The 21,906-nt window shown below is 55.8% G+C and overlaps 1 protein-coding gene across 2 annotated transcripts in view; it reads left to right on the forward strand.

The window, feature by feature from the left end:
• The first annotated feature begins 87 nt into the window (after positions 1-87).
• LMX1B (LIM homeobox transcription factor 1 beta) overlaps positions 88-21,906 on the forward strand; it is an 84,205-nt gene continuing 62,386 nt past the window's right edge. For both annotated transcript variants that reach the window (XM_049774192.1, XM_049774193.1), the window contains exons 1-2: positions 88-287; positions 1,066-1,252. In XM_049774192.1, coding sequence (XP_049630149.1) covers positions 146-287; positions 1,066-1,252 — 329 coding nt within the window. In that variant the 5' untranslated portion in view covers positions 88-145. The remainder of the gene's footprint in view (positions 288-1,065; positions 1,253-21,906) is intronic.

The raw sequence follows: 21,906 nt of genomic DNA on the forward strand, positions 1-21,906 counted from the left end.
GGGCCTCGCCTCCTCTCCCTACCGGCTGCAAGCGGGAGGAGGGCCAGGCCGGGCCGGGCAGGCGGGCGGGCGGGAGGGCCAAGCCAGCCCAGCCAGCCAGCCCCCCGCAAGCGGCAGCCCTGGCCCCGGCGCCCCGCGTCGTCCCATGGATATAGCAACAGGTCCCGAGTCACTGGAGCGCTGCTTCCCCCGTGCCGCGCAGACCGACTGCGCCAAGATGTTGGACGGCATCAAGATGGAGGAGCACGCCCTGCGCCCCGGGCCGGCCACTCTGGGGGTGCTACTGGGTGAGTACGGTGCAGGAAGATGAGGTGCGGGGAGAGCCAACTGGGCATGCACGGGGAGAGAGAGATGCGCGGTCCCCGCATGGATAAAAGTGTGCATGGATCTAAGGGGAGGCAGGACAGGACGCACAGGGAGGCTGCAAGGGGCACCTTGGTAAGGCTCCTAGGGGGTGGACCGCCCCCCAAATAGGCACAGACACCCCCCTGAAAACTATCGGAAAAGAAAACGGGGTTCCTCCCCGCCGAGAGGATGGAGGTCAGGACCGGTCCCTGCCCCGCTCACCATCCACCAAGGCCCCGATGCTAGGTGCCCCTCTGGCTGCAGGCGCACCGATTGAGCGAGGGCCCAAGCAGTCACCTTTTGGCAAGCTCTCCAGCCCACGTCACCTGGGATGACTCCTGGAGGTAGCTGCCAAGAGGAAAAAAATATCCCTGACCTCTCCCCCAAAAGCACAGATTTTGGGTACACCGGGGGTAGCAGATCAGGGATGGCACCGCGGGGAGTGCCAGCGAGCCCAAGCCTCAACCTCTTTTCTCCATCGCCTCCCCGACATCCGAGAGAGTCCAGCGCAGGACTCCCGGGGTCGGGGCGATTGCAGGTTCCAGGCCCGCAGACTCCCCGCGCGCGCACCGCGCATTGGAGAGGAGAGGAGTGGAGGGAGCGCGGGTGTCGGACCCGGGGCTAGACCTAGAGCGAGGGCGCTTGGGGGTGAAGCTAGGGCTGGGCTCGGTGGGCGCTGACAGCCGGGTCTCGCCCCCTCTTCCCCCATGTGCGCCGCAGGCTCCGACTGCCCGCATCCCGCGGTGTGCGAGGGCTGCCAGCGCCCCATCTCCGACCGCTTCCTGATGCGCGTCAACGAGTCGTCCTGGCACGAGGAGTGTTTGCAGTGCGCGGCGTGTCAGCAAGCCCTCACCACCAGCTGCTATTTCCGGGATCGGAAACTCTACTGCAAACAAGACTACCAACAGTAAGCTCTCCTCCTGCGCCCTGTGCCCCGCACACCTCCTGCGCCCCCCTGCCTATCGCCTCCTCCTCCGACCGTGCTCCACCGGCTGCGCACCTGGCTCCCAGCTCCAGGCTCCCGGCTCCCGGAGCCACTAGCTCCCGGCCCGGGCGAACCGCCCCAGCTCAGCCGATCCTGGTGGAGCTCCCCTACTATGCTATGTTTTGTGCTTGGAAACCCCAAGGTTGGGCCTTGAGTTCTTTGAGTTTGGGCAAGGGGGTTAGGATACCAGGCTAGGAGAAGCTGAACGGCTTGGCAGAAAGAATGGGCCTGACCCCCCCCCCCCAACCCAAGAAGGAAAAATGCTGTGGGAAGCAGAAATTTCTTTCCAAGCAATATCAGGGCTTTCGGGAGCCTAGGTCGTGTGCTGCTCCAGATGGGCGTTTTGGGGGGAGTCGGCTTGGATGTCCTGGGAGCCAGGAGGTGGAGTGGTGTTGGAAGGAGCAACCTGGAAGCCCCTTCCTGCCTTCCGCCTGCCGCTAAGCTTTATTCCTGGTGCGACCGGGGTGCCCAGGCTCCCTGCACCATGCTGAGTAAGATGTGATACTTCCAGCTTTGTTGACTGGATATGCTGCTGTATAGTTTGAGGACGCAAAGAGGCAGGCGGCAGACTTCCTGGCCTAGAAACTGGCCAGGTTCTCTTTTCTGGATTTTGAGGTGGGGGTGACCAATTCGACACGCGTGGACCCCAGCCTCAGGGCTGCGGTCTGAGGGTCAGAGACTGCCGTTGTGAATTCATAGCTGAGTCCCTGTCTCAGAGCTGGCAAGGGCCCTGGGACAGAACAGAATTGATGGAGGCTCTTTCCTTTCACCTCCTCCCTGGTTTGGAGACTTGGTGGTGAGGTGCATTGGCCAAAAGGAAAATGTGGGGATCCCCAAAGTGGCTTTTCAGAGACTCGGTGGTGCCTGTGAGAACTTTCTGGCTGGGCTTTTGGATGGGGTGCAGCCGGGTGTAAGATCTGCTGAGAGGATTCAGAACTGGGGGAAATTGGTGTGGCCAGAGCAGTGGTGGTCCCGGTGGTGGTGGTGGTGGTGGTGCATGTGGCCTGTGGCTGCCTGCCCTGCTCAGGACCTTCAATCCAGGCCCACCCTACCTGGCATAAAGTGGAGCCGGCCCTCCACTTAGCTGAGGCCTAGAAGTGGTGAGATTGTAGATCAGAGCCCCAGAGAGGGTCTGGGCTCCTACCCTGAAAGGCCTGGGCGAGTCCCCCATTAGTGCCGTTCTGGTGTGTGGTGAGAGGGCTGGCAGGCCGGAGCTGGGGGTGACCTGCTCAGAAAATCAACTTCTTTGCTGGTCTCAGAACTTGTCCACCTCTGTCTGGAACATCCCATGAGGCCTTTTGCCAAGGGCTGGACTTGTGGAAAGCCCTGGAAAGCAATTCCTGTTGGGGGAGGTGAGGGTCCAGTCACCTCCCGGGCACAAAGACAGGCACAAAGCAAATGTGGATGGCAGTTTGGGGTAAACAGGGCTGCTGGATTTGGGTTAACCTTTGAGCATCTATTAGGAGAGTTCCCCATCTTCCAGGCCACCCCGTGTCTCACACATTTGCACCCCTCGCCGAGGTTACTGCCAGGAGCTCAGCGCTGGCAGCACCCACCTGCGCTCAGCTCAGTCTCCGGCCTGGACCATGCAACCTTTTTGGGTGCTGAAGTTCCAGAAACTAAGAAAGGGGAGGTGGTGTCTCCTCATCTGTGTGTAGGTTTGGGGGAAATTTTTTTTTTCTTTTAAACATATTGGAACCATTTTATTCCAACATCTCTTCCCTACTGGTCCTCATCCCCTCCGCACTGGTTTCTGGTGCTCTCCGTCAACTATGCAGATTAATCTGGATCTTCCAGGCACGGAGACTGTGAGGTCCGCAAAATCTGATCTGGGGGTTCCCTCCAAGCAGAGAGGCCAACCCCCTCATTTTACCAAGAACAATGCAGCACCGGGTGGTTCTGTGCAAAGTGGATTTGTTTTACAAAGAAAGAAGTCCTGGAGAGAAAGCCATTTGCAGTGTCTTCTAGAGCTGGAGTGGAGTGGAGGCAAATCTCAGGATGCTCTCCCCACCCCCCCATTTGGGGTGGCCATTGCAGAGGGCTATTACTGGGTCTTTCTTCTCCGGCACCCTCCTTTTTTCTTCTTCCTACCTCACCAATTAGCTAACTGCACTCCCTTCCCATTCGGTGTGGTGGTTGGGGGCTGAGGCAGGGCTGTGGAGACAATCCAGGGAGCAAATGCCCTGCTTTTGCAAGCACCTTGTCTAAGGAAGAGCCCAACCGTGCAAGCTGGGGCTAGGGGGGGGCATGGAAAGCGATGGTCTTTGGCGCAATAAAACGTGTATTCCACGATTTATTTTTGTTCTTTGAAGATCGCAAATGCATATTTATTGCATCTGTGTCTAAATGCTTTTCAGACAAGAATCCAGGCAAGAGGGCGCAGAAACGTGCCTTCTAGATTTCGCGGAGTCTGCACCCGCGGTTTTGGGAAAAGAACAGTCAGCCCCCTTGCAGCTCCCTCCCGCCGCCACCACCCCTACACACACACACACACACACACACACACACACACACACACACACACACACACACACAGAGAGAGAGAGAGACATAGAGAGCAGCTCATACTTCCTTAACTTGTGAAAAATGTGCCTTCAAACATTGGGAGTCTCCCCGGGCTTCTCGGCTCGCTCTTTCAATTTCTCCTCTCTTCCTTCTTCTTCCTACCGGGTCTCTAAGATCCGACACCCAGAATCATTCTACGCACCACAGGGGTGATTCAAGGCTATTTGGAGCGGTACAGAGAACCCAGCAGGATCCAGTCAGCCTGCTAGTCACTAAAGAGTAGGGAGCCGGGCCACCAGTTACTTTCACCGGATCTTTCGAAAAGCCTTTCTTTGCCTTTCTCCATTCCGTGGTGGTGGTGGTGGGGGTGGGGGCTGTCTTTATTGGAATACAACAAAAACAAAAAACAAAACAAAAACAAAGGCCTTGGAGTGGTAGGGCTTATTCTGGCTCATTTAGACACTCACAGGGCAAAACTGAGCCACCGAGGCTCTCCTCCCTCCTCCCTGCCGAAGTCACACACCCATTTTTTTTTACTGCCCCCCCCTCAGTTCGGGGGCCCATAGAATTATGTAACTCGTCTTACTGTTGCGCCCTCTCACTCAGTCACTAGGAAGGGGTTTCTCTCTTTGAGGAGGTGGCAAATGCCTGGCAGAGGCTCCGGAAGGGAGAACAGGCCTGTGGGAAGGCCCCCAAAATGTCGGAAAATGGATCAGAGTCACCCCGGGAGACAGCTTCCGGGCTACCCGTCTGAGCTTCCTTGGGGTGCCCGGCTGCCCGCCACTGCCTGTACAGTGCCACCACGGGGGGGGGGGGGGGGCTGGAAGTGCCCCTCCTCCAGTCTGCTGCTCCTGAGCCTTCAGGGCCCCCTTGGGATCACCAGCTCAGGTGGGGAACTCTTCACTCCAGAGAGGGATACTGGGAAGTGAAGCCTGAGTTTTTGGAGTCTTCGATGGTGATTTTTTGTTTGTTTGTTTGTTTGTTCCAAATTGACCCCAGCTGGCAGAGCTTTGAGGACATCCAAGACTGCTGCCCCCCAACACTTTCTCCCCTTAAGATGTGGCCCTGGGAGAATTTCTTGGGATGTACCTTTTTGGGGTACCAACATCCCACCTTCAGGAGCAGGGCTGCTAGGAAGGCCAGAGCAGTCCGTCAGTCCGTCCAGCCTTTCTCCTTTCTCAGGAGGCCTCCCCAGGCTTAAGGCAGGAGGCCCAGGGACCCGCATCCTCCATCCACGGGGATCCTTGCGGACAAGCTCTTCCCCCACCCCCCACCTTTCAACCAATTCAGAGCTGCAGAAGCCTAGGCTGCCTAGAAAGGGGACTTTCCTTTCACCCAGTGAATAGGCCTGGGCGGGGCAGGCTGGGGTTGAAGGGGAGCTTACCGGTAGGGGAGGTAAGAGTGAAGGGTTTACTCTGCCAGCCCCTGCCTGGGGGACCCTCTGGCCGCTCCTGCTCCTCCATTTAACCCCAGCACCTAGGCTGTGGGGTGGAAGGGTAAACCCAGGACTTCCAGAAGCCTCTCGCAGAGCCGGGCCTCTGAACGGAGGCATTATTCACAGCTGACTCCTGGCTCACCCTCTGTTCCCCAGGCTCAGGGCTGCTGGAGCCTAATTTGTTTGTTGGGTTTTTCTCGAGTGGGGGAAGCAAGCGACGTGAGGATCTCGGCGGGGCTGTGAGAATGGTGAATCTCAGCTCCCTCCAGTCCCAGCCCCTTGCTTAGGCCCAGGCCCAGAAAGTCTGGCCCTGGGATGACAGGGTGATGTAGCAGCCAGGTGGAGGCACCTTCCAGCAGCACCTCCTCTGTGAAAGGAAGGTACCCCACCTGGGGGGAGGTATTCTTCCAAGGGCTGTGGATGCCAGCACCTGGCACCCTGCCTGGCTTGCTGTTAATAATCTGAGAGTTAGCGATGGCTGACACTGTCATCCAATTCAGCATAGCATGTGCCTTGTTTACAAGGAAGCACATGGTCAGGCCCAGGGGTCTCACACTGGCATGCAGGTCTGGGCCCCTTGACCCCCCCCCCAATCACCACTTGCCACCACCACCACTTTCCCCATCTCTTCCACCCAATGCAGGAAGGATGAAAGGCACCCCCAGGAAAGTCAGTCTTTTAAGTAGAACACCTTAAGAAAATGCCCACCCCATCCCACTTGGTGATGATAAGGGCTGAGCAGACCAGCCTTTGCCACCACCCCCCAGCTCCGCTGTCCCCCATCTGCTAAGCTTTGCACCCCAGTTTTCTGTCAGCAAGTGGGTATGGCTGTGATGATTCTAAGGGCACCTGGTGGGCTTCCTGGACCTGTTTCCTTCTCCACTGGGATCCAACCCCCTCTCCAGCACCTCCAAAGATACACAGAACCCAGTAATTATTTCGGTTGAGAACAGATAGATGTCCACTATGTGGTCTCAGGAAAGCAGCTTGGTGGAGGGGAGGGAGTGGGATGCCCTGTGCTGGGGGACCCACGAGGCCACACTCGGTATCGCTTTAGAGGTGTTGGGGGTCTTGGGGAGGTGGAGTAGAGGAGGATCAGACCAAAGAGCATCTGTGGAGGGGGAACAATTGAGATCTTGTCTGGGCAGAGTTGAGAAAAGTCACCTCAATGATATCAGGTCATAGATTTGGAAACTATGGGGGGTGCTAAGTGTTTTTCTGATTTGAACAAATCCCGGGTGAGGGGCGCGAGGGGTTGGGTGGAGGATTCAAGAGGCGATGGAATGGGGAGCCAGCTCATACCTCTTGTCTGTCGGGCCCGGTTTCCATCTAAAGTGGGCCTTCGAGGGATGCTTTTCTCAAGGAACTTCCCCTGTCTCTGCCCCTGCCCTGCAACTAAGAAGGCTTTAAAATGAGAGAGAGAGAGAGAGAGAGAGAGAGAGAGAGAGAGAGAGAGAGAGAGAGAGAGAGAGAAATCTGATGCGTCTTTGACTTTGGCAGTAGTTAGTGAGGGCTGAGGAGCAGAGGGAACTGGAACGTCATCAACAATTGCCACCTCAATCAACCAGGACCCCTGAGGAGGCAGAGGGTCCACCTCTCCTGAGAGCACCCCCAAGAGCTGTCAGCCAGTGGGGGGTGCTGGAGAGCCCTGGCCTGATGCTCTAGCCGACCCTGTCCTCTCCAGACCCCCAGCTAGTCCAGAGCCAGTGGAAGCAAAGTCCCATCTCCTCTGGCCGTTGCTGCCCCATGCCCGCCCACCCCATGTGCGGAAGGGGGGCCAAGCTGAAGCAGCGGCGTCAGCCCTTGAAAAAGTTGATTCACAAAGGCCCAGGAAGCCAAGTGGCAGGCTGAGGCCGCGGTTTCATCAGGGCCGGTGCCCTCCGTTCAGGTCCTCAATGTCTCCTGTCATTCGAAGCCAAAAGCAACATGATTGGGTTCCCTGGTGGCCGATAGGGTTTTTCTCTCTTTCTCTCGCTTCCCCCCCCTTTTTTTTGTTCATAAATGTTTATTTGTTAATAATATACTTTAAATACCCTAGCCTTGACCTCCAGTCTCCTGCAGCATCCATCTTCTCTCGGAGAAATCCTTCAGAGTTTGTGTAATTTGGGGGGGAAGGTGTAAGTGATGGCGCACTGAAGGCTCAGTGTTTGCTTTAACTACTGCAGCCTTGGGAGGGGTGGGGTGGGAGGGCCCCCGCCGTGCCCCACGGCAACTTTCTGGGGTTTCCGGCCAGGCTGACAGCACTTCCTCAGGGCCTTTTACCTTCGCTTCCCGTGATCAGTACAAATAAATGTCTGCGCTGGCTCTTCCTTTGTTTTTCCGGGGGCAACGTATCCATTTCTGTCTGCCGGCTTGACTGGCAGCCGTGGAGGGCCCTGGCAGGGATGGCAGGACTAGCCCCCCCCCCCATTAGGCACTTTTTCATGGGGTCGGGGGTGGGCGTGCACATCCCCGGTAGATAGAGCACCTGGCAGATCTGGTATCAGTAAACCGAGGGAAAAAACCCGATTCCAGAAGAAATGAAGATCTTTGCTTACTGATCGCCTGAGGTACTCTAGGATTCCTGGGGAGACCGGGTGGTGGATTGGTGCGGGGAAAGATTGGGGAGCAAGCTAGGGCACAAAGAGATGGAGGTCCCCACCCTCAGGTTCTGCTGTAGCAAGAGATGAGGAATGACCTGGCTGGGTGGGGGCCAAGCTGAGTGTGGCTGATCCCTGATCCTCCACCGAAGCACCCAGCTACGAGGTAGGCAGGCGATGGCTTCATGTGACTCCCTCTAGCCACAACATAGTCCCAGACACCCCCTCTAAATGAAGGGCCTCCTTAGTAGAGCACCGGTACTCAAGGGGAAGGGTCTCCCCATCTGGATGAGGAAGGCTCAGAGTCCCTCTCTGAAGGGAATTCCAACGGCAATGGCTTGTGAGGAAGATGGAGAGAACGAAGTAAAACCGAACCGAGGAAAGGTAGCGGGCTGAAGTGGGCACATGCCTTCAAGGAGCTGCCTACTGGGGGGACTGTCTGCCCATCGCTTTGGGATCCCAGAGAACCTTTGCAGAGGAACTCTTTCCAGCCCAGGGTGGGACCCGGGTGAGAACTGGGGAGTCAGGCTGCAGAAGCTGCTTCTTGGAGGCTCCAGCAGCACACAGCGGGATTTCTTCCCCAGCAGCCTCTTGAACCTGGTCTGTGAGCACCTGAGGCCAGAGCCCTCCGGCCCCCAGTGGGGTGGTGGTCAGCTGGAGTTGCCTGAGTTACCTGAGTTACCTTAGTTTTGGGGTTTGGCGGACAGATGAGGACCAGGCAGCTAGTTCAACCCTCCAGGTGCAAAGACATTCCACAGCCGAGTTTGGAGGGTTTGGGAGGGTGGGGAACCCAATTTTCCAGAGCAGATGAGATCCCTAAGACCTCACTCTGACCCTCAGGGTGCCCTAGGCTGGGATTCTCCCTCGAGCACCCAGCCAGGAAAGGGGGCAGGGGAAAAGGTGGGAGTGGTCGTCGCTGCCGGGCACACCGGTGCCCCATTTGGCTGGCAAAGGACAAGGCTAGAATCTCTGTGTTTTGGGCAGGCAGGAGGGCATGTTGGTGCTGGTGGCAGCTGTAGGCTCTCCAGGACTGCACCCCTGCCCTGCTGTGGGGGAACTGGGGTTTGGGAAAGGGGGACGGGTTCTCTGCGGCTCCTTTCCCAGAGTCGGGCAGTGAGGCATACTCCCTGAGTCCAGCCGGCCGAGCCTGGGGCGCCTGAAGTGGTTGATAAATTTCGGTGTCACCAGGGGTTTAGCCTGGATTTGGGAACCCCGAACTGTAATGCGTGCCGCAGCCCTGCCCTTTCCGAAGCCCGGCCCTTTCACCTAGCAGCTGATTTATGGAGGAATCCGATCCCTGGATGCCAGGCTGGGGCCCTGTCGAGCCCGGGGCCCCGCTGGCGGGCAGGCGGGCAGGCAAGCGGACAGTTGGCAGCCACCACTCCGCGATCCTTCAATGCTCCTCCAAGGTGTTCTCTGCAGCCTTCTGGCCTGTGAGTGGACCCCAGGGGTCCGAGAGCCACTTAAACCTGCAGCAGGAGAGAGAGAGAGAGGTTGGCAGAGAGCTCCCATTTTTGTTCAAAAATCAGCAAATCACTCTGTGCTCTGAATCCCTTCTCTGCCGGACCCCTTTGGGCAGCCTCCACCCCCCCCAAAAAAAAGAGAGTCAGGAAAGTGGCTTTTGGGGAGAAGAGAAAATAAAAAAGGAGGGTCTAAGATCACTTTCCCACCCGGAGAAATGTGTAAAAGCCCCTCACTCCTGAAGGCAGCCAAGCGCCTCCCCCCCCCCAACAAAAAAAATAAAAGGAAAAAAAAACCAGAGTTCTTTGCAGGGAGGTTGAGCCAATACTGCCCCCCCCCCAACCCTCTCACCCCCTGCCGCCCGCCAGCAACCCGGAGGCAGGGCGGAATTTTTCCAGATTTGGTTTGCAGGGGGGGAAAATGTGGTTGTATCAATCCACAAATATTTACTCTTAACAGACTTGTATCTGTGGAGATTTCGAACAAAGACAGTTTAGGGGGATTACAAAAACCCTAAACCCCGTTTTTCTCCAAGACCTGGTGCTTTAAATGCCAATTACAGGCAAGCCATATCCAACAGCAACGGGGGAGGTGGGCAGAGTCGGCGGGGGTGGGGGGGGGCTATCCAGCCATTAAATGTAACTTTTCATTATGAAAAGGATTTCGTTGGGTTTATCTTCTAATAAGATTAGGTCACGAACACAAGTACCTAGGATAGTGCTGAGTGACAGGGCTCTGTGGTTTAATCACAGGCTGGGGCCGCTCACACCGCTCGGCCCTTTGTCCCCCCAGCCAAGGACGGAAACTTGCCATCCTAATCCCCTTATTCAAGTCCAGCGGAGAAAAGAAGCCGAGGAGCTTCTTACACCCCTTCCGAGGGCCGGCCGGGCCGGGGCAGGAGTGGGAGGGAGGGGAGGATTTTGGTGCCGGTGCTCCCTCCCCACCCGCCTGCCTTTCGGTGCCAGCGGGGGCCCTCGGGTCATCTCCTGTGGGCCCCTGTCAGCACCTGTGTAAGTGGGGAAGCTTCCTAAGAGCCTCGACAGTCAATTTCGGGAAAATGGGGGCAACAGATACCGGTTGGGGAAGAGGGATTTAAGGGGCCCCTGCTTGCTCTCCGGAAAACATAGCCACTCTCTCTTATGGTCCTAGGGAGGGTGCCTCCCAGCACCTCCAAAAAAGGGGGTTGATTGAGGAGAGAAGCCGGGATCTGATGGATCCCCTGTCTGGCCTCTGGCAGGGAATTTCGTTGGCTTTCAGGCCAGGCCAGGCCCCCTTCTTCCTCTAGTCTCTGCGGTTGCCGCCGCTGGCTGTGCTCCCTCAGCCCCCTTCTTCGGAGGCAAATTCCTTTGTTCGACCCCCATAGAAACCTGCTTCTCTTCTCCTCCCAGGGGCCGCGATGCCTTTATCGGACGCCACCCCATACCAGCTCGCAGATCTTTTTTTTTTTTTTTTCTGGGACGCCCCCGAACTCAGCCGTACAGACCCAGATGGTTCGGGCCCTCGATGTGGTCTCTCGCCATCCCCACTGGAGCCCCAGCCTCTAGCCCAGCCACCAGCTCTCTCAGGCACTGTGGATGCCGTCACTGCCACCGCCACAGAGCAATCTCGGACTTCAGCTGCCAGTGGGAAGTCGAGGGCGTGGAGAAGTGGCCATTCTGGGTCTCCAGGCTATGGACACCAAAAAGAAAAGCCGACAGCCTGGAAAGGAGATGGGTCTACAGTGGGAATGGGATGGAGGGGGGGTGTCCCATGCATGCACGAACCAAACCCTGACTGCCTCTGCACCAGACTCTAAGGGGTTCAGACCAGAGCTAGCTAGCGGGCTGGAGGGGGTGGTGGACTTTGGAGGAATTTGTAGCCACTCCACAAATTCAGGTTCCCCGGCATCCTGGAACATGTTTGGCCACCGTAGCCTCCCCCTTGAAAGCCTGGCTGGGAGCGAGCGCTCCGGAGACGCCTGACTGCCCGCACTCTCCGCCCTCCACATCCAGGCCCGGGGCACCGGGAGGATCGAACTGAGAGCCGGTGTCACCTCGTAAAAGCGACAGGCAGGGGCTGTTTTATGGGGAAGGAGAAGGAGCAGGATGTGATGCTTCTCTCCGGGGAAGTGGGATGGAGCTGGATGGAGGGCGCTGGCCGGAGGGATGGACACTGGCTGCCTAGGCGAGGCTCGAGGACTGCCGGTCTGGGTCTGTCCCTCTTGGTGTCCGGCCCCAGCTGCGATGACAGGACGACGGAGCTTGTGGCCTCCCCATGCCATCCAGCCTTGCAGCCCTGTAGTCCAGGGGCTCCGTGGCAGCCTCTGCCCTTCCACCCAGACCGCCACTGGCCTGGCCTGGCCAGCGGGGCAGGCGGACAGGCTGGCTGGCTGGCTGGCTGGCGGGCGGGGGAGACTTTCTCTCCCTCCAAACACTTGATACCAACTTTGTTTTTTTGGCAAGAAAAATAAGCCTTGTTTGGAAAGGGGTTGGTGGCGGGGTGAGTGAGCGAGGGAAGGAGCGAGCCAGCGGCAGAGCAAACTTTGCGGATTGGGTTTCAACGCCGCCCCCCACCCCCAGCCCCGCGGCGGTGATTTGTGTGCGGGGGTCTGTGACCCTGCGAGGCATCAAACGGCCCGCGGGAACCGGCGAGTTCAGAGGGACAGTGGGCAGAGGGGCGGCCTAAGACAACGCAGATGGTTCCTATCAGCCTGGCCGGGCAGAGCCTGGGCGCACAGCGGCTGCCCGCCGGCCGGCCGGGCCTCCCCACCAGGGACTGGCTCTGAGTCCCTGGGGAAGACCAAGCGCCCCAACCTGGGATTGTGTCCCCCCCACTTCCAACCATCGCAGCTGGCTGTACCTGGTGGGCCAGCTGCAAGGAGGCCAGGTGACGGGTGACCGTGTGCTTCTACCGCCAGGTGGTCCTGATCCTACGGGGCCTCCCCTTGCCCACCTGGGGCAGCTTCTGAGCTGGGCTGTTGTTCGGGAAGGGCCCCTCAAAGTGGCTTCAGGCTACCACACCTCTATGCCAGCTGAGGTTCATCTTGGGGATATCTTGGAGAGCCCCTTTGCCAAGAACCCTAAGTGGCCTTTTTCTTCTCAGCGGAGCACCCAGCAAGGCCCTCTGCCGGCCTCTCCTTGCCTTCTTGTGAGTGAGTGTTGGGGGGTGCCATGAACCCCCACCCCACGCATGCCTGCTCCTACAGCACTAGAATGCCTTGCCTCCACCATCAGCCTCCATTTGAATCTGTTCTACCTGATCAGTTTAGAGGGACATTTTTTTTCTTACTCCCCAGGAAAAAAGGAAGCAGAGGACTCAGCTTGGCCCAGAGCCTGGGGGCCAGTGGGGGACTCTTTCCCCCACCACACCTCTGATCCTGCTGCCCTCTACATCCCTTCTCCCTACTCAGTAAGGTGTCCCTTACTGCTCTCATCTCTAGCATCTGACTCTCCCTGTAGTGTCTGGGGTTCCCGTTCAGAGGCCATAGCAAGGATCTACAGGATTGCTGAGGCAGAGAGCACTTGCTTGGCTATTTCAGAGTGTCCCAGCTTGAGGTGCAGCTCCAAACCCCAGAAGAAAAGGGGTGAACCGGGACAGGTACTGGTCCCAGAGATCAGTTGTATGTAGCCCAGTGAAGACAGACACCCCACACTACTCAGCACCGCAGAAGGGGGAGACTTTGTGAGCACATTACACTTCTTTCTAGAACTTTCTCTGGGTATTTGTCTTTCTGGCTTACTTACCTGTCTTGTTTGTGTCCCTGGGCTGAGGTCACTGGGAGGCAAATATTCTTCCATGAGCTTCCTGAGATGGAAAGATTTGGGGAATTTCCTGGCTAACCATGTATGTGGGTTTCCTTTCTACATGGCTGAGGGGAGAACAGAGTCAGGTGAACCCCAAGTCCCACCCCTTCATCCCAACACCCTCTGAGAGTCTGAACCCAGGTACCCAGATCTTGGCCCACCCTCTTCTAAAAGTGGGTCACAGTGAGGCCAGTAGCCTGGACAGGGCCACAAAGGGCCATCAGCCAGCCTGCCTGCCTGGACCCCCGGGGGCCCCTGTCTCTCAGGGTCCTTACCTCGAGGGAGTAACCCGCTGGGTCATCTGTACACGGAAGACACATCTGTCCTGCACATGTGAGAGGCTGCGGGAAGGACCCATGGTTTGGGAAAGTGTTATTTTAATCATATTTATCAACCAATCCTGGGCTTAAACTAGACTCTGAGATCATCGTGACTCCAGAAAAGTCACAAAGCCACACAGCACCACAGTGAGATTCTCCCAGGCAGCCCAGGGCCCGGCTTCGGGAGTTCTCCAGGCCCTAAGAAGTCTGTGCGCATGCTAGGGGGGACTCCGGGCTGTGAAACACTTGCTGCTTTCATTTTCCCAAGCAGAGATCTGAAGCAAAATTAATTACCCCGCCTTGACTGATAGTTGCTCTGTTGGAGTATGGTTCTAATCCTTATTAACATTCTCTAAAGTCAGGCATGAAATATGGCTTTTACACCACACTCCTTGGCATATGTTTTGCTTTTCTAGGATATTTTTCAGGCTATCTCTGAGCCTCATAACTGTTCTCTCTCTCTCTCTCTCTCTCTCTTTTTTTTTTTTTTTTTTTTTTGGCCATAGGTTTAACATTGTCAGCCCCCGAGCCAGTCCCAATCAGAACAGGGCCAGCCAAGGGGGTGGATTGGGGGGTGGGCATGGAGTAGTGACACATTGCTGGCCACGCCAATGGCTTGTGATGATGAAGCTTTGAATGTTTCCCTCCATCGTGTTTTTATTACCAACTCCAGCATAGTTATGCTTGATGGTGTCTTCAATTAGGTTTAAAAAAAAAAAAAAAAAAGGCAAGGGTTCCCCTTTCTAGAGCAGCATGTAAAGAAAATACTTGTTATGACCGCAAAATTACTGTCCAAACCTGGTTCTAGTAAAGGGAGCCATGCTCTGCTGAGCCCAGCAGGCCGGGAGCTTGCTCGGAGTTTCAGCTGCTGGAGCGCCAAGCAGTGAGGATTGTACTGTAGGGAAGCCTCTTTTCTAGGGGTGCTGGATGTTGCGGCCTCCTCTATACCTTGGGCTGCACAGCTTTTACTGAGGGGCTTGGTGGTGTCCCCGGTGTCCAGCATTGTCCTCCGGCAAGCCTCTGGGGCTTATTGAATGCTGCTTCCTAATCTGCATGATGCCACTGCTCTAAGCAGGCCAACTTTCATTCACAGCAAGGTGGTACAGGGGCTGCTGTGACTGTTTTTTTCCCTGTCCTCATAGCTCAGAGAAGTCATCACTTGCTCAAAAATTAGAGGCCAGAGGAATAGTACAGCGGTAGGGCATATGCCTTAGATGCAGAAGGACGGTAGTTCGAATCCAGGCATCCCATATGGTCCCCTGAGCCTGCCAGGAGCGATTTCTGAGCGTAGAGCCAGTAGGAACCCCTGAGCACTGCTGGATGTGACCCAAAAACCAAAAACTAAAAAAAATTACACAGCAAATAAATGGAGATGGACTGGAGCCCAGGAATTCTGTTGGGGGAAAACTTCCAGACAGTGTCTGGGGTGGGAGGGGCAGAGATAGCACAGCCATTAGAGCACTTGCTTGCATGTGGCTGACCCAAGTTTGATCCACTATATGGTGTCCTGAGTACTGCCAAGAGTGAATCCTGGGGCTGGAGAGATAGCACAGCGGCGTTTGCCTTGCAAGCAGCCGATCCAGGACCAAAGGTGGTTGGTTCGAATCCCGGTGTCCCATATGGTCCCCCATGCCTGCCAGGAACTATTTCTGAGCAGATAGCCAGGAGTAGCCCCTGAGCACCGCCGGGTGTGGCCCAAAAACAAAAACAAAAACAAAAAACAAACAAAAACAAAAGAGTGAATCCTGAGTGCAGGGCCAGGAGTAAGCCCAGAGCATCTCTGGTGTGTTTCTCCTGACCCCCCCAAATAACCCCCAAAACTATACACACAAAATTCTTTTTTGTTTGTTTGTTTTTTTGGGCCACACCCGGCGTTGCTCAGGGGTCACTCCTGGTTGTCTGCTCAGAAATAGCTCCTAGCAGGCACAGGGGACCCTATGGGACACCAGGATTCGAACTAACCACCTTTGGTCCTGGATCGGCTGCTTGCATGGTAAACACCGCTGTGCTATCTCTCCGGGCCCACACACAAAATTCTTTAGGAGGGCATTCCCATCCCTTGTTATCTGCAGTGGGGGCTGGCCAGGTGCAGAGCTCAGTTATTTCTAGAATGAATGTCGCATGGTGAAGGATAATGAAGGCCAACAGTTAATATGTGCTGTGTCATTAAAGAGCATCTTTTCGGTTTGTCTTTACTGCCTGGTGAGGGGTTTAGGGTGCAGGGATAGTGTTGCCCTCCATTCCCATTTTGCAATCCTGACGCTGGACCAGAGCTATACAGGGACTCCCTAGGTCACACAGCCTTAGAGAGCAGTGGCCGGAGCAATCAGCTGCTGGCATATGTTTTGTCTGGACTCAGGGCTAGACCCTGGGCACCCTAGATCTTGACGACAAGTATTCCTCAAAATGATTTACCCATGTTCCCAGCACACAGAACTGGGGTTCAGGAGGAAGATAACCACATGCAGGGTTTCCAAGCTGTGTGTAGTGGAGCTGCTGTACCAATTGGAAATAGCACCCCCAGATACTAGGACTGGGGGTCCCCTTGAATTTTCCTATACTTCTGGAGGGGGCCGAGTTGGCAAGGCCCCTGGAACAAGCTTTCTTGGTGAGTTGCTTGGGCTAAATAGTTCTCCCCATAGTAGGCAGAGAACATATCTTATCTGGTGCTAGAGATTCCTGAGGGGCATCCCGGAGTGGGTGAAGTGGGGGCATGTTTGAGCTCTGCATCATGCCTGGCAGGCTTGGGGTCATCCCAGTCTAGCCCCACTTCACAGGAGGGAAACCAAGGCACGGGGCATTTAGGCACAAACCCGGGGACACACAAGCAGCTGAGGATGTTGATTCTCAAGTGTGCTTGCTCTGGGCTGCAAGCTCCAGCTTCATAGATGCCTTTGTGGGGTTTTTGTTTCTTGTTTGTTTGTCTTTGAGTCACATCCGGCAGCACTCAGGAATTACTCCTGGCTCTGTGCTCAGACATCGCTCCTGGCAAGCTCGGGGGAACCATATGGGATGCTGGGACTCGAACCACCCTTCATCCTGGGTTGGCTGCATGCATGGCAAATGCCTCACCACTGTGCTTTCTCTCCAGCCCCTCCTTTATCTTTTTCTCTTTAATTTGGAATTTGGGGACCACAAATGGCACTAGCTCTCTGCTCAGGAACCTATAGGCAGTACCGGGGTAGAAGTACATGCAACACAAGTCCCTGACCCCTGCATTAGCTCCTTCGCCCCACTCATGGTGACCCCCTGATGGCCAGCCAGTGGAGAGGGAAGGTTGGAGAGGGGTTGCTTTGACAGAAGGATCAGAGACACAAGGCACTTTCCCCAGGATTGCACAGCAAGGTGTTGCTGGCCAGGGCAGGCCAGCCTGCTCCAGGCTGGGGAACAGAGGAGCAGGGGAACCATTCCCCGTGGCTAAAAACTCAGCCAGTCCTGGAAGGGCAGCCTGAGTCCCTGCTGTGCCCGACTCAGCCGGCTCCACTCACTTGCTGTCTGCCCTTTGAAGGGGACAGCCAGCCGCCAAGTGTGTCACTTTGAACTGCAAAGGGGCCTGTGGTGAGGCCTCTGCCCCTCCCAAGTGTCCCAGCCCGCCCACCCCTCCAGGCCTGGTTCTAGTCCGCAGGGTTGGAGCCAGAGGGGCGGGCAGAGCCCAGGCATCCTGTGGCCTGTCAGTCTGCTCTGTGAGTGGCACATACCCTGAGGAGGCTGGTGGCCAGCCCTGGCTGGAGGAGTGAGTCCTGCTGCTCCGCTGGTGGCTGAGGAGAAACTGGAGAAACCCATCCTGGTCCTGGCGGTCAATCTAACAAGTTGTGAAAGGACTCTGTTTTCCCCAGGGCTCAGGGGGTAAGGGGAGAGTCCGTTTAGTTCACAGGATCTCAGCTGGGGGGCTACTACTACCAGGTCCCCCATAAGCAGGGCCAGGCCAGGGCAGGGCAGGCCCACCTTGTGGGTTTGGATTCGTGTGTGGAGCCTAGCAGAGCGAGAAAGAAATCCTCACATTCCTGCCCATGTCTGGAAACCTGGACAGTCTCTTTCTTCCCTGATTAAGGCAGATTCCTAGTCAGAGACAGAAAAAAGGTGCTTATCGGGCCTCAGGTTTTAGGTGAGAACCTGCCATGGACTGGGTGTGTGGCCTTGAGGTAGATACCTCAGTACCCCAAACTTCTTTTTTGTTTGTTTGTTTATTTTTGGGGGGTCACACCCAGCAGCATTCAGAGGTTATTCCTGGCAGGCTTGGAGGACCATATGGGATGCCGGGATTTGAACCACCATTTGTCCTGATTGGCTGCATGCAAGACAAACGCCCTATGGTTGTGCTATTTCTCTGGCCTCCAAAACTTCTGCTAAGGCCCAAGCATGTGGCTGACTCCCTGGCACATTTCTCTCAGATGGGGGCCTGAGCAAGTGTCTGCTTGGGCTTCTTGTGCCAGGCATCTTCTCATGGGGGCCCTGGGTGGCCCCTGTGGGCTGGGACAAGCTCTGTTCATGGCAGGTGCTTAGTACTGGAAGGAAGTTGTGAATGCCGCTGGGTTTGAGCTGGTTAGGCCCAAAGCCTTAACCTCTTAACCTCAGGCTTATAGTTATCTCTCCTGGAGATGAGGATGAGAAAAGTAACTGGTTTCTTTTTATTTCGGGGGCCATACCTGGTGATGCTTGGGGATTACTCTTGGCTCTGTGCTCATAAATCGCTCCTGGTAGGCTTGGGGGACCATATAGGATGCCAGGATTTGAAACCAGGTCCATTCTGGGTCGGCCGTATATAAGTCAAACACCCTATCGCTCTTCGGCCCCAGGAATTGGTTTCTTTTCTAGGATTATGGTGAGAATGAGCTGATGTGTGCCGAAAGCCTGTCCAGTCGGGTGTGAGTTCAAGTTAGGGAAGAGCCCGAAAGGCCCACTCCATCAGGTGAGTCCTGTCAGGGAAGGACTCACAGGACCTGCCCCATCGTGTGTGAATCTCTGTCAGGGAAGGGCCTATAAGGCCTGCATTGTTGTTGTCGTCATCATTGTTGTCATCATTGGTATGAGTCTTGTCAGGGAAGGACCACTGGGGACTTTAGCTCACCCTAGCACATGCTGGAATTGGAGAGACTGGAGCCTCCTGGGATCTGGGAAGGACATCCTGCATTCTAGGAGGGGCTCTGGTATCTGGGATATATTGGGGGGGGTACATCCAAGGAAACGAGGCTGGAAAGGCTATTTAGGGGCTGCTTGGCTGGGGCTGCCCAAGGGGCCGTAGCTACGCAACAGGCTACAGGCTCTATCCTGTGGGCAGGAGGGAGCCATTGGAGCTTATTGGACAGGGAAGTGACAGACCTGCAGAGGCACTTTATGGATGCAATGCTGAGGGCATATGTCCATGGATGGGGGGCTGGAGACCTGGCAGGAGGTGTTTGTTGGCAGCTACCTGGAGCCCCAGAAGTGGAGGGTGGGAGCCGGCAGGGTTGGTTTGGGGAGGTGATCACAAGATGAGGGCAAAGAGACAGTCAAAGATTCCCTGGCCAAGACCTGGAGTGCCTGAGCAGCTGGAGGACGGGGACATGATAGCAGTGGGGATGGGGGGCACTTGTCTGGGTTCTTGATGGGCCCTGCTTCTCAGGCTTGTAAACCCAGCGGTCCCATAGTCCAACAGAACAATCTGCTTTCAGCCCAATGGGCCTGCCTCAGGTTCAGGAAACTTGGCCTAGAGATTAGAGGTGGGAGACTTGAGCCAGATCCAGTTCCCAAGAATAGAGGAAAAGCACCCCCGCTGTTGCCCCTTTTACCTGAGGCTCATTCCCAAATGACTTCTTCCCCTGGTTCTGGTTAACCTCCTCCCTTACACCCCCATCCTCTGCGCTCAGCATCTGCTGCTCCTACATAACTCAGATGCTTCTGCACCTCCCACTCCTTTAGTTTGTTTTAGTTTTGGGTCCACACCTGGCTGTGCTTAGGGATCATTCCTGACTTTGCACTCAGAGATCACTCCTGGAGGACTCCAGGGACCATATGGGATACTGGTAAGCCACATACAGGGCAAGGACCTTACCTGCTGTATTATCTCTCCAGCCCCACATCTCCAGCTCTTGCTTAGGTTGCAACTCAGGTGTGTCAGAGGGTACCCTACCCTCCATCACCCTTGTTCTGGAATAGTTCTTTTTCTCTGAAGGTAGGCACAAGAGTCATTGATTTTATGAGGTACCATCAGTTCCTCCCTTCCCCTCACCTTGAGTCTGTCCCACCATGCTTGTTTTCATTTTAGAGCCATATTGAGGGGTACTTAGGGGTTACTTCTGGCTCTGTGCTCAAGAATTACTCCTGGCAGTGCTCAGGAATGGTATGGGATGCTGGAGATTGAACCCAGGTTGGCCATATGCAAGGCAAATGCTCTATCTGTCGTGCCATCAATCTGGCCCTTGCCACAATACTTGTCAATCCTAGGTTAATACTAGATTCAGGTAAGGATGAAACCCCTGGGCTCCAAATTCCTGCACGCCCACCTTCACCCCCATTGAAAAGAGAAGCTCGAGAACTTCCATCCCAGGAGCCTCCTTCAGGCACAGGATCTTGGACTGGGAAGGTGCTAAGTGTCTCCATGCTGAACATGTGAGGGAGTAGTGACGCCCTCCTCATCCTCACAGTCTGGTAGGGGGGACGAGGTTATCGGTGGGCTTCAAGGTACATCTATTTGCATAAGCCTGTGTGTATGTTATGTGCTCCAATGTCAGCCTGTGTGTATGAACCTACGTGTAAAAATGTGTAGCCACGTGAAAGTGAGAGCAAGTATGTGTGTTTATATGTGTGCATGTGTGTATACGCGTGATGCTGTGTGTGGACGTATGTGAGAGAGGGTGGGTGACATTGTATGTGATGGAAATGTGGAGTTGGCTCTGTGTGGATGGTTCTGGTCATTCTAATTCTGCTGGTTGGTTCTGGCCTGGCCCATCCTGGGGACTCAGGAGCCTTCTCTCCCCAGACCCTGGGATGTGAGGGGCTAGGCTGCCAAGATGTGGAGCGGATGGGGGAGACTTGAGTAGATGTCATACCCTCTTGGAGACAGGAAGTGAATAATGGTCAGGGGGCCTGTCGCTGCCTCCCTTCTCCTTCTCCCATCCCCTTTCTCCAGGGTGCCTGTTCCCCCACATGGTTCCCTCACTCACATGGTTCTAGCAGCTCCATGGAAGTTCCATGCTACACATTTATTCACCGGCTTGTACCCTGCTACCACACTGCTCTGTGTTAGGCACTTGCCTTGTCTCCTTAAACACTTACAAGTTCTTGAGGGGGTGGGGGGCTGCTGCTATATTTCCCTCCATTCACCAGACAGAGGCTCAAAAGGGCCCTCTGCTCTTGAGGTTCCTGGGGGCAGTGTGTATGGCCATCTGCCTCACACCATGCTGCCTCCTAATTGTGGGGTTCTAGGAAGCACCTGGCCCAGGGAATTCTGGAGCAAGGGATCAGGGAGCAGGCAGAAGCAGCGCAAGTGCAGCCCACCTGTCCCAAGCTCCCTGCTGCAGGCAGGTGGACCCCCAAGTTCAGTGGCAAAGGGTTCTGCAAGAGACCTGCTCAGGGATGGAGGGTGCAGTTGTGAGCTCAGAGCTCCACAGCTTTCTCCAGCCCTGGGCAGCACGGGGTCAGGAGGGGCTCAGGGCCTCCTGTCCTCATAAGCTGCCCTCTCATCTCTCTGGGCTGTGTGGCCAAAACTGTCCCCATCCAGGTAATATTATTAAAGACAGGGATGGGTCCGGAGAGATAGCACAGCGGCGTTTGCCTTGCAAGCAGCCGATCCAGGACCAAAGGTGGTTGGTTCGAATCCCGGTGTCCCATATGGTCCCCCGTGCCTGCCAGGAGCTATTTCTGAGCAGACAGCCAGAAGTAACCTCTGAGCATCACCGGGTGTGACCCAAAAAACAAACAAAAAAAAACAACCAACCAAACAACAACAACAAAAAGGCAGGGAAAGCTGTAGCACTTGCAAAGTCCAGCCCTCCAGTGGATGTGAACGAGTGACAGCACAGAGGTAAGGTGCTTGCCTGGCATCCCACAGACCTTGCTTCATATCTCTGATCCCTTCTAGGGTCCCCCAGGCCCTGCCAGGAGTCGGTCCTTTCTGAGCACAGAGCCAGGAATAGCTTCTGAGTATGTGGGGTGCTGCCCAAAGCTCCTTTCCACCAATTGGGAAAAAAGTGCCCCCATATCTCTCTCTCTCTCTCTCTCTCTCTCTCTCTCTCTCTTTCTCTCTCTCTCTCTCTCTCTCTCTCTCTCTCTCTCTCTCACACACACACACACACACACACACACACACACACACGATGTGGTGGACTGGTGTGGTGGTCACAGAACCTTGAGACAGATCAGGAGCACCTGCCCACTCCCCCCACCCCACTGCCAGAGCCCCAGGGCCCCTTCTTTCCCCACCTGCCTTCCTCAGCACCCCTCAGAGGAAACAGGGACCATATGACCAGCTGAACTGGAGGTGGGGGGTCAGGAGGTGATAGGACAGACAGACAGA

This window comes from Suncus etruscus, chromosome 5 (genome assembly GCF_024139225.1).
Source record: "Suncus etruscus isolate mSunEtr1 chromosome 5, mSunEtr1.pri.cur, whole genome shotgun sequence".
Lineage (NCBI taxonomy): Eukaryota > Metazoa > Chordata > Mammalia > Eulipotyphla > Soricidae > Suncus > Suncus etruscus.